We start from the raw sequence: 12706 nt of genomic DNA on the forward strand, positions 1-12706 counted from the left end.
TCCACTGGCGATCACGCGCTGCAAAGCTTTCCATAGGGTTGCTATGGATACTGCAGCGCCGGCATCCAAGAGCGGGGAATCATAGCGATTTTCTGCTCGCGGGGTTTAAATCGCAGCATGCTGCGATTGCCACGATTCTCCTCAGTGAGCCTTTCTATTAGATAGTCTCACTACAGAGACCTGCTAGCTATTCCCCCTCCTCCCCCGTGGCGGAATATCGCTAGCGATATTCCACCTAAGGCCTTATTAGTCATTCCGAGGATTTCTGCCAATTGTTGGTTTCCATCACATCTGTGTACTATTTAATATTGATGCAGCAGCGCCTCATATGAAGAGCATGACATCCGCGACTCAGGCCTCTTTCACACGGGGACCTTTGCATACAAAAATTACGTGTGTAAAGCTGGCGGCTATTAGAACCAACGGTTTACTACGGGAAAGTTCAGATTTTTTTGGCGCATCTAAAGTTCCTTCATTTGAACGCTCCCATAGGAAACCATTGGTTCTAATAGCTGCCAGTTTTTTATGCAAGTGATTTTTGCACACGGGCGCACGTAGAAACGCCTCCAGCCGTGTAAATGGGCTCTAACGCTGTAAAATCCCTCCATTGGTCTCACTGGGGCCTCGCAGACAAGCGTTCCTACGCTGGGATTTTCGAAACACTGTCTGTTATGTTTTAGTGCGTTTCAGTGATTTTTAACGCTCCTCTTCACCCGCTACAATGATGGGGTGCTCTAAAAAACGCTATAAAATGCTGCATACAAAAACACTGTTTTTACAGACGCCGGTGTGAGAGCAGCCCGAGGCCCCGTCACACAGCCGCATTTGCGCACGCAAGAGTGAAGAGAATCCACTGATTTCAATCAGTTCGTTCACATGAATGTATTTTCCTGCACATTTCAGTCGTGCAAAAAAAAAAAAACGCATTCGCGCACCAAACGTCTCCATAGAAGTCAATGGGGATGTGCAAATACGTGCAAAATAGGCTAGGAGATGCGTGAAACACAGTAATTGCGCAGGAAAAGAAAAACACATCTGGAACTCATTATGACTAATTAGCCATTTCAATCAGCGCATCTTTGTTTTCCGCGCACAAATAAACAAGCCTTGCGAGCGCAAAAAGTATAAAAAATATGCCGGTACGCACGCAAAAAAAGCATCCCTCATTCTGCAAGTGTGCAGTGGTCAGGCGCACGCAAAGACCCGTACGCTCGTGTGAAGGGTGACTAAGTGCTCGTTCACATGGGTGTATCGCCGCCTATTACGTGCATCATTTTTGCACGCGGAATAGAATAAACGCGTTGATTTCAATGGGTTGGTTCACGAGCGTATTTTTTCATGTGATGTGCGACCATGTGAAAAAATCCGTGATGCGTCCTGTTTAGGTGTCTATTACACACAGCAATAGGCTGTTAAAATGAATGGGCAAGAAGTGTGCTGCGTATTTGCATCTCGGTGGGCCCATCTGTGTTCTTTTTGGCGTGATCAAATATGCAGCGTCTTTGCGCACAGTAAAACACGCCGAAATACGTGGCTGAAATGCTTTAGGTCACTCTCACATCAACGTTGTTTTGCTGTATATTATACGCATGCGAAATACGCAACACGGGCAAAATCACACGCAGCCTGTCCTATTTTCGGCACTTTGGCGCGTATTTCATTGAAATGGACAGTAAATACGCGATTGCACGGGTAATACTGCGGTTTTTTTTATAAAAGTCGTGACATCATCAGCTTGCATGTCTGCAAAAATACACCGTATAAATACAGGCAACCGTGCACAAAACGCAGCTCTGCATGCAGTAAGGGGGGTCCTCAGGGCCCCCCATCTGGTCATGGTTTCAGGAATTCCTCAGTATTGCACAGGTGATGTATTATCAGTCCTCAGACATTGTCACAGGTGGTCTTACTATAGGATATCCTGAAGACATGACCCGTTGGTGGTCCCGAGAACTGGAGTTGGGACCCCTGTGCCAAGAATCTTTACCTCTGTCCATCTGCCACTTATTTGGCGCCTTCCCCTTTAATCACGCATATCACTTTGCAGAAGGAGGAGTCTGCGAAGTACGGAAACTTTTTAGAACTTCTGCGAGGGGATACACGATGAGGTAACTTCCAGAACGCGCGGCTCTGGTCTATAGGCTGTCGGGGTTAGAAGAATGTCGTCCCGCTATTGTGGCGTTCTATTAAAAGGCTTGGTGTTTGGGGGTCATCCGAGGACGTCTGCATCCTGCCGTCACATGTTTTATCCTAACGTTAACCCCCTGCGTGCCGAGTCTGCATACAGTGACTCTTCGCATGGTAATATACTGAATACATCAAGTCAGCAATGAAGACTAGCACAGGGGGGCCAAACTTATTGTCCCTGGGGGCCACATCAGCCTTCAAGGGCCGATTGTAATTGTATAGTAAGGGCCCGTTCATTCATGTGAACAAACTGATTGAAATCAGTGGATTCTCTTCACTCTTGCGTGCGCAAATGCGGCTGTGTGACGGGGCCTCGGGCTGCTCTCACACCGGCGTCTGTAAAAACAGTGTTTTTGTATGCAACATTTTATAGTGTTTTTTAGAGCACCCCATCATTGTAGCGGGTGAAGAGGAGCGTTAAAAATCACTGAAACGCACTAAAACATAGCAGACAGTGTTTCGAAAATCCCAGCGTAGGAACGCTTGTCTGCGAGGCCCCAGTGAGACCAATGGAGGGATTTTACAGCATTAGAGCCCATTTACACGGCTGGAGGCGTTTCTACGTGCGCAAAAATCATTTGCATAAAAAACTGGCAGCTATTAGAACCAATGGTTTCCTATGGGAGCGTTCAAATGAAGGAACTTTAGATGCGCCAAAAAAATCTGAACTTTCCCGTAGTAAACCGTTGGTTCTAATAGCCGCCAGCTTTACACACGTAATTTTTGTATGCAAAGGTCCCCGTGTGAAAGAGGCCTGAGTCACGGATGTCATGCTCTTCATATGAGGCGCTGCTGCATCAATATTAATTAATACACAGATGCGATGGAAACCAACGATTGGCAGAAATCCTCGGAATGACTAATAAGGCCTTAGGTGGAATATCGCTAGCGATATTCCGCCACGGGGGAGGAGGGGGAATAGCTAGCAGGTCTCTGTAGTGAGACTATCTAATAGAAAGGCTCACTGAGGAGAATCGCGGCAATCGCAGCATGCTGCGATTTAAATCCCGCGAGCAGAAAATCGCTATGATTCCCCGCTCTTGGACGCCGGCGCTGCAGTATCCATAGCAACCCTATGGAAAGCTTTGCAGCGCGTGATCGCCAGCGGAACATTGCCCATGTACAGGAGCCCTAATTAACGCGAGCGGTCTTATTTTCCCAACAGGGTAACCCCCCCCCCCCTCCCCCCTTCTTCTAGCTTCCATAGAAGTCTATGGAATCTTGCTGTGTATCACGTCAAAAGATAGAGCAAGACCTGTCCTTGCACGCGGCGTATAAAAGCGGTGACCGAAAACAGTCGCATAGGTGCGATTATTTTACGTGGCTAAAAGTCATTCGTCTGAATGAACCCGTTAGAATCCAAAGCTTCGCAGGGTGGCGTTTTCTGGGCAATTTTTTTTTTTTACGTGGCGAAATACCTACGTAAATGTGGTCATCTGAATAAGCCCGAAGCCTGTGAGTGGCTTCTTCCAGGTTCCATGCGCAGGGCACCGGGGCTGCAGCGCTGGGCAGGGAGACGCCGGGATACGGGAGTATTCAGTTTCTCTTCATTTTAACCTTTTGTGGTTTTTTTTTTTTTAAATGTCCCGGAAAACCACTTTAATAGATCACAATTATGTGGGGGATATTAATCGGGCACAATTTTCTGGTATTAATTTGCCATCATAAGTTGGCACTGAGCGCAGTGTACGGTCACCGGAGCGCCTTCGCATGAGAACGCCATGAAGCATAGATCAGAGGGCATGTGGTTCATGGTTATTCAAATAGGGGGTAGAACTGCTGGTATGGTAGTGGAGGGGTTAATGCCCATTTCCCTGGGGGTCTATGGGGGGGGGGGGGGGGGGGGGTCACTGTTACTACAGCGGCCACTATGGGCGTGACTATAACTACTGCGAATACTATGGGGGGGGGGGGGGGGGTCACTGTTTCTAACGCAGTCACTATGGGGGTCAATATTAGGGCTTGTAAGGGGTGTAAGCACATTTTGGTAGTGCAAATATGCTGCCTATCTGCGCAACCAAAAATTACTTACGCCCACATTTTTCAGCCGCTCCGGCATGTTATGTGCGCAAATACGCTGCATATTTGTGCTCGCGAATAAGAACACAAACAGGCCCATTCACTGCATATCTGCGCCCGGCCACTCACTTCAATGGCCCTCCTGCGATGGGTAATATACACCAACGTGGGTCATGCCGCATATATTTTCACGTGATTGTACGCTCTTGTGAATGAACCCATTGGGATCAATGTATTCTGCTCACTGTGTACAATACCCTCATGTGAACGGGCCCTTACTATACAATTACAATCGGCCCTTGAAGGCTGATGTGGCCCCCAGGGACATAAGTTTGGCCCCCCTGTGCTAGTCTTCATTGCTGACTTGATGTATTCAGTATATTACCATGCGAAGAGTCACTGTATGCAGACTAGGCACGCAGGGGGTTAACGTTAGGATAAAGCATGTGACGGCAGGATGCAGACGTCCTCGGATGACCCCCAAACACCAAGCCTTTTAATAGAACGCCACAATAGCGGGACGACATTCTTCTAACCCCGACAGCCTATAGACCGGAAATATGCAGCGTATTTGCGCACATAACATGCCGGAGCGGCTGAAAAATGTGGGCGTAAGTAATTTTTGGTTGCGCAGATAGGCAGCATATTTGCACTACCAAAATGTGCTTACACCCCTTACAAGCCCTAATATTGACCCCCATAGTGACTGCGTTAGAAACAGTGACCCCCCCCCCCCATAGTATTCGCAGTAGTTATAGTCACGCCCATAGTGGCCGCTGTAGTAACAGTGACCCCCCCCCCATAGTGTCCGCAGTAGTTATAGTCACCCCCATAGTGGCCGCTGTAACAGTGACCCCCCACCCCCCACCCCCATAGTGACCACAGGAATTATAGTCACCCCTATACTGCCCCCCCCCCCCACTCCATAGTGGACACAGTAGTTATAGTCACCCTAATATTGGCAGCAGTGGAAACAGTGACCCCAAAACGGCCACAGTAGTTAGAGTCACCCCCATAGTGGCCGCAGTAGTAACAGTGACCCCCCCCCATATTGGCCGCAGTAGCAACAGTGCGCCCCCATAGTGGCCACAGTAGTTATAGTCACCCCCATAATGGCCACAGTAGTAACAGTGCCCCCCCCCCCCCATAGCGGCCGCAAGTAGTTATAGTCACCCCCATAATTGCCACAGTGGTAACAGTGACCCCATAGTGGCCACAGTAGTTATAGTCACCCCCATAGTGGCTGCAGTGGTAACAGTGAACCCCCCTCCCCCCATAGTGGTCACAGTAGTTAGTGAACCCCCATAGTGGACGCAGTAGTAACAGTGACCCCCATAATGGCCACAGTAGTACTGGCAACTCCCCTATTGGCCTCTGGCTGGCAGTATCTGTACAGGCTTTCCACTCACCCATCCTGCAGCTCCGGACCGCTCACGGTAGTGCTGGGTCTGGGACCGCTGACCTCTCACCTCGGCGTCTGCGCTGCATTCAGGACATCGCACGCAGTCACCAGGGGGAAGAGGTCGGCGGTCTCAGATTGCACTGCTATCAGCGGACCGGAGCTGCAGGCGGGGTGAGTGGGATGCCCCATTAAATGAGGCGGGAGGCCATATTCGGGCCACGGCCCTTAACCGTGACAGTGTGGACTAGTGTAATTCAGATAAATGTAGGAGGATTTTCAGATTCATGTATAATAACTCCCAACTCCAGTCCTCAAGGCGCCCAGCGGGTCATAGACTACTGCTTTTTGGAAGTGATATGCATGATTGTAAATGTTTCCGTTTGAATCCGTTCCGTTTGACTTCCATGTTTTTTCTTACAGGACCAAAAGTCCTACAGACCGACTACCGCTTTTTTACATGACCAAAAAAACGCTAACGCAACTTTAGGGCTTATTCAGACAGGCGTATAGCGGTCATGTTTTCATGCCCGGACGATATATGCTGTTCCTCTCTGCATGTGGAGGAGGCGGGCCTGGTCAGGAGCAGTGCATTGAGCTCCCGCCCCCTCTCCGCCCCTCACCACTGTTTGCACTGGGGGGGGGGGGGGGCGGGATTGGCATACCTTATCTCCGCCCCGTCCCATCCCTCCCATTGCAAGCAGTGGCCTCTCTAAATAAGCCCTTAACTTGTAGATTCAGGTCATTTCCTGCCATTTAAACTTTGTACCATGCACCTAATATGATCTGAACAATGGTAAAGCATGATGGGAGTTGTCAGTTCACAAGCAATTATGCTGCCACCCATCATCACTCTACAGATGATATAGTGACTACAGTTCTGATCTGAGGCAGCCAATGGCTGAAAAACAATGATATTACGACACACGTGACGGTTTCTCTAATTGACATTTTCTTCTCCATCCAGCCCGGACAAACATGACAGCTTCTCCCAGACACTACTTGTCTCTTCAGAGGTTGCCACACAGATGTCTTTGGCTGTTTGCTTTTTAATAACCTAAATCCCTAAAACAAGATAAACTCTCACTAATGCTACACATGGTGTCCCCTGAATACTGTATGTCAGTGGAACTTAAAGAACCCCCTGAGTAATGAATAATAAGCTACACCGTCCCCCTGTAATAGATATATAGACAATGAAAGAAAAATAAAACATATTTTGTGTAAGTGACGCAACCTCTAGCTGGAATAGAATTACATGAGATTGTATGTTGCCAAACTTCTCCATTGTATTGATTAAAGGTTTCCAGCTAATCTAGATCCATTTCCAACCGCATTCTGTCCTCTCTTGTGTTACGTAACTTACTCAGGTACTTCTGCTAATATTGATATTTTACTATGTGATACTACTACCAGGTGATTAATAAACATGTTTAAAAGAATAGGGTCCAATACTTTCCCCTGTGGTAGCCCACTAGTATTGGTGACCCTTCCAACACTGCCCCCTGTGGTACCGCACTAGTAACAGAGTATGTACCATTTATAACCACCTCTGCTTTCTATCATTGAGCTTCTAGCCATCTTCTCCTCCAGCATAGCTGTACCCTTCCCAATGAGATCCACTAAGTCGGCCCAGTTCTCCAGGAACCCAAACCTCTCCTTTCTATACCAAATCTTGAGCCACTAATCTCTCACTGTCTTTCAGGTGTGGCACATAGTACAGGTAATATTTCAGAAATTCTTATTGGACTGAGTTATGCACAGGCATAGCAAATCGTGAAAGTGAATTTTTCTCTGCTTCAACCTATCTTTAGAGAATAACTTGTGAGTTCAGGCTTGTGTTTCAATTCATAGCTACAATGAAAAAAGTTTGGTACTGTGTTAGCCAGTAGAGCAAATTGTGATTGTTCTCAGCAAAAGAAACCAAGTAATCTTGTAGATGTGATAGCTTTTAATGGCTAACAAAAACACACGATGTTATAGCGAGCTTTCCAACCAACTCAGGGTTCTTCCTCAGGCATAATGAAACAGATCTAAAGAGGCATGCATCTATATACACACATACTTGTGGCAAGGCAAACACATGGATGTTATTAAAGGGGTTGTCTCACGCCGAAACGGGTTTTTTAAAAATTCAATAGGCCCCCCCGTTCGGCGCGAGACAAACCCAATGCATGTGTTAAAAAAAAAAAAGTTTAGTACTTACCCGAATCCCCGCGCTGCGGCGACTTCTTCCTTACCTTACTAAGATGGCCGCCAGGATCTTCACCCACGATGCACTGCGGGTCTTCTCCCATGGTGCACCGTGGGCTCTGTGCGGTCCATTGCCGATTCCAGCCTCCTGATTGGCTGGAATCGGCACACGTGACGGGGCGGAGCTACGAGGACCAGCTCTCCGGCACGAGCGGCCCCATTCACCGCACAGAAGACCGCACAGCGCAAGCGCGTCTAAAATCGCCAGAAGACAGCGGTTTTAGACGGATCCATGGCGACGGGGACGCTAGCAACGGAACAGGTAAGTGAATAACTTCTGTATGGCCGCCTGCACACGAGCGGAAATCCCGCCGCGGGATTTCCCGCGGGATTTCCGCCGCTGAAAGTTTGCATAGGAGTGCATTAAAATACGCACTCCTATGCAGACGGCCGCGGTTTGGCCGTGCAAAATCTCGCGCGGCAAACAAACCGCGGCATGTCCTAATTTTCTGCGGGGCACGCACTCACCCGCCCGCCGGCTCCGGTCTGCGCATGCGCCGGCTGCTCGGCAGCCGGCACATGAAAGAGCCGGGGCCGCCAGGCGCAGGTGAGTACGCGCTCGTCCCTGCAGGCGCTCGGGTCGGATCGCGCGGCGAGAATTCTCGCTGCCGGATCCGACCCGCTCTTCTGCAGGCGGCCTATGGCTCATATTTAATGCACGATGTATATTACAAAGTGTATTAATATGGCCATACAGAAGTGCTGAACCCCACTTGATTTCATGAGACAACCCCTTTAATTTGCACTTAAAAAACATACCACAACAGGATAAGTAGGGAAATAAATAAATACTTAAATAGTCCACTGATAAAGATGTGAAAATTTTAAAGTCTCTGTCTAGGCTGCATGTGCAATCCAGCAGTAGATTACAGCCGTAGCAGCAGCGGCGTCCATACGTACCTGCTTTCGGTTCACTTCATCTGTACTGCGGATGGTCCACGCGGCTCACCGTTGGAGATGCACAGTACAAATTTTTTTTTTTTTTTAAACTCCTGCTTTACCCGCGTCATCGCCTGCTTTCAGATTCTGAAATGCAAATCCGGCCATGTGCATGCGGCCTAAATTCTTCGAAAGGATTCATGCATGATTCGCAAGTATGAATAATCTATAGCACAAATAACACTCTGGCCTGGTGACCCTCTAACACTAAGTCTGCCGGTCTACGGGCGTTGCGGTATCCCGCGGCGGATCTCCGCCGCAGGAGCCGCTGCCCGGGAGCAGGTGCCGCAGACCGATCTCTGCTGTCAGCCTATCTGACAGATAGGCTGATCGCGGAAAATCACGGCTCGTGGACAGGGGGAGGCCAGCAGGGAGATATGCGAGCTGTCAGGAGGATGGCCGGTACAAGTGTGTCTGGAGAGGTGTGTGCCAATCCGCAGCTATAGGTATGACCTGGATGTTCCCTGTAACTCAGCCCAGCCAACCCATGTCTCCACTCATACTTCCGGTGGAGACATACTGCACTAGTACCTTGTCCCTTTAAGTAACATTTTAACATCTTCCCGCTATATGACGTCCATTTACGGCCTGGAGCGCCGGGGTATGTATGAAGAGAGATCATGGGGCGACCTCTCTTCATACAGCACGGCTTCAGCTGTTTATTACAGCTGACACCCGCGGGCAATAGCTGCGGCTGATTGCAGCTGTTAACCCTTTAAATGCTGCAGTCAATTCTGGTAGCGGCATTTAAATCTTCCGAATTATGTTCGGGGGTCCCGAAAGGCCCCAGGGCTGCCTTAGCAGTCTGCCTATCAAGCTGTCCCCTTGGGTTGGCCTGATAGACTGCCAGTCAGAATGCAGTATGATGTAATGCTACAGTCGTGAAAACCCATTATTTCAAGGACCGCAAAAAGGAATTCCCAGGAAAGGCTATCAAATGCTTTTTCAATGTCTAAGGCTAGAGCTAATAATGGAGATTTCTGTACTTTGGATATATTGATCAGATTCAGCACTCTCTGTATGTTATTCAGGGCTTGCCTTGATGGTATAAATCCCACTTGATCTTTATGGATTAAGGTTTTAGCCACTTGGCGAGTATGCTTGTGAATATTTTATAGTCAAGGTTTAATAGTGATATGGGGCGGTAATTTTTAGGGAAGATGTGATCCTTATTCGGCTTTGAGATAACAGTTATATGAGCATCGAGCAATTCTCCCGGGGGGGCGTTTCACCCTTCCCCAATGGCGATTTAACCAAAAATTTCAATCAAGGAGCAGAGGGGTACATTACGTATGTGGCGGCAGTGTCCTCAGGTCAGAGAACGTGGTTGTAATTATCTGCTGAATGAGGACTCATCGGACGCTGAGATCTCGGTGAGCCGCCTCCTGATGCACTGTAGGGAAATCCCATCTCCTCCAGGGCCCGCTTTTCATCTTCTAGGGAGTAAATCATGAATGAACGCTGATTGTTGCGGACCTGCAGGGTGAACGGGAAGCCCCAGCGATAACGGAGCCCTGCTTGTTGCAATGCAGTGGTGACAGGTCGCAGAGCTCCCCTTCTGGCCAGGGTTGCAGGCGAGATGTCGGCAAAGATCTGGACCACTGGAGGGACCCCTGGGAGGGCCTCCAACCCCCGAGCTGCAGAGAGGATCTCTCATTTAGAATTGTGCATCTTGAGGATGACATCCCTTGGGGTGTCTGGGTTGCTGGGCTTGGAAAGCACTCGGTGGATCCTGTCCACACGGAGTGACTCCTGCGCGACCTGGGGCAGGAGGGCAGAGAGCAGGTTAAGAGCTGCTTCCTTTACGGATTCTGGCAGACCTCTCATCCTGATGGCGGCTCCTATTTTCCCGATCTTCACACTTTCGTTCAAGCACTTTAACGCGGGCTGCATAGTCCTCCCATTTCGTTCTCTTGTAATCAAGGCTGTCTACAATTTTGTCCGTTCTCTGCTCTCGATCACTTGTGCGCTGGCCCAGGTCGCCCAGTTGCTTTGCAACGTCACACATCACAGTTTGTAGTTCCTTTCTGATAACATGCTGGGTCTGACATAGTAGGGTGCCATCAGATGAGGAGAGGCTCGCACTCGGAAGGCGCATAATCTTGCTTGGCTGACCTTCAATTGTTGGTTTACTTATGATCGGAGAGTTGGAACTCCCAGGTGTTGATGCCTTCTTGGAGTGGCTAATGCTTGATTGTTCTGGGAAAAATTCCAGCTGGATACCTTGTGATGAGGTCTGTGTTGGAATCATTTGATTTGCCACTTTTTCTTGTTTTCATTCCTGCCTCCCGGAGTCCAGCTAAATGATCTGATATCCCTCTAGATATACTGGGACAAGGCTAGAGCACAGTTCAGGGGAGGGTAAATGACATTCCCGTCGCCATCTATGTGATCATCCCCCTTGAGGGTTCAGGCCGGCTTGCTGGGTGGAGGGCCCCTTTAAGTTATGGTCTACCTGGTTGGCCTGTAATAATGTATGGAGGCAGTTTGTTGGTGGTACGTAGAAAATCCGGTGCTTCGCTATGTTGCAAATGAGAGTCTCTCACCTCAGCCTGGGCGCATAGAGATAGAATGGCTGAGATTTTCACTTTCGGCCACTAGGTGGAGAGCTAGTGTTCTGGATAAGTGTACTTAATGTGGAAATTGCATGTAGCAGAGCCGAAAATGTTGAATAGGTCAGGGAAGGTCTGAGGTAGCACAGGGCACTACTTTCAAGTCCTTTTACTCAGCAGATGTCCTGTTTTATTAGATATAGGGTGCAGACTTCTACTGGTGCATGTGCTGCTGCAGAATTGTGCCAAATGGCCACAGCTTAAAAGCCCTGACCTGCTGGCTGTGAGTGTGCAGAGCCTTTCCCCTCACAAGCTGGTGGCTCTTTCTCAGGGCTCTGGAGATAACTTTCTGACCCAGGCAAGAAAGGGTTAACCAGTGGGGCCTCCAATCCACACCACACCTAGCTCACTTCACTTAGAATTTTTTTTAAGTTTTTCAGTACATTATATGGTACATTAAATAGCACCGCTGGAAAATACAACTCGTCCCGCAAAAAGCAAGCCCTCATACAGCGATGTCGAAGGATAAATAAAGGAGTTACAATTTTTTAAAAAGGAAGGGGGGGGGGGGACGAAAATGGGGAAAAAAAGGGCTGCGTCATAAAGGGGTTAAAGGCTGGATGGTAATGTATATATGTCCAGGGTTTATTGAAGTGTCCCATAGAAGCATGGTACTGTATTGGTACTGTTACAAGTACTGTCACTTATAATGGACAGTCTTGCTGGTCAGTCAGATACAAGACTCCAGATTCCTCCTCCTATTTACTGGAATGTGGATTGCAGAATTTTCCATCTTACTTGGCAGCTGGGAAATCTCTGTTAGGTGACTTGTACCCATCTCCATTCTGTCTGCACTAGAGATGAGCGAACGTACTCTGATAAGCACTACTCGTCCGAGTAATGTGCTTTATCCGAGTACCGCTGTACTCGGGGCTAAAGACTCGGGGAGCGCCGCTGCTGACAGGTGAATTGCGGCGGGGAGCAAGGGAGAGCGGGCGGGAGAGAAGGAGAGAAAGATCTCCCCTCCGTTCCTTCACGCTCTCCCCTGCAGCTCCCCACTCCGCGGCGCTCCCCGAATCTTTAGCCCCGAGTACAGCGGTACTCGGATAAAGCACATTACTCGGACGAGTAGTGCTTATCCGAGTACATTCGCTCATCTCTAGTCTGCACCAAATCTAACATCTCTCTCCCGCCTACAATCCTTTGGTTCATCCAGATTGTCAGTGGCACCGAGTATACGGACACCATCGCTCTGTTACTTGCTATACATCCATAAGCTGTTATTGCTTATCTTTGTATGGATTGCTGAATCCCAAAAGTCTTTGAATTAGAATCCAGAACCTTTCTGAACAGATGA

At 48.7% G+C, this 12706-nt stretch overlaps 1 protein-coding gene across 2 annotated transcripts in view; it reads left to right on the top strand.

Annotated features, from left to right (window-relative positions):
• The first annotated feature begins 2055 nt into the window (after positions 1-2055).
• The window catches only part of LOC136628454 (prostaglandin reductase 1-like), a 38561-nt gene continuing 27910 nt past the window's right edge, over positions 2056-12706 (top strand). Inside the window, exon 1 of one of the 2 annotated variants that reach the window (XM_066604374.1) lies at positions 2056-2108. In XM_066604374.1, coding sequence (XP_066460471.1) covers positions 2104-2108 — 5 coding nt within the window. In that variant the 5' untranslated portion in view covers positions 2056-2103. The other variant, XM_066604376.1, reaches the window with a different exon arrangement.

This window comes from Eleutherodactylus coqui, chromosome 5, assembly GCF_035609145.1.
Source record: "Eleutherodactylus coqui strain aEleCoq1 chromosome 5, aEleCoq1.hap1, whole genome shotgun sequence".
Lineage (NCBI taxonomy): Eukaryota > Metazoa > Chordata > Amphibia > Anura > Eleutherodactylidae > Eleutherodactylus > Eleutherodactylus coqui.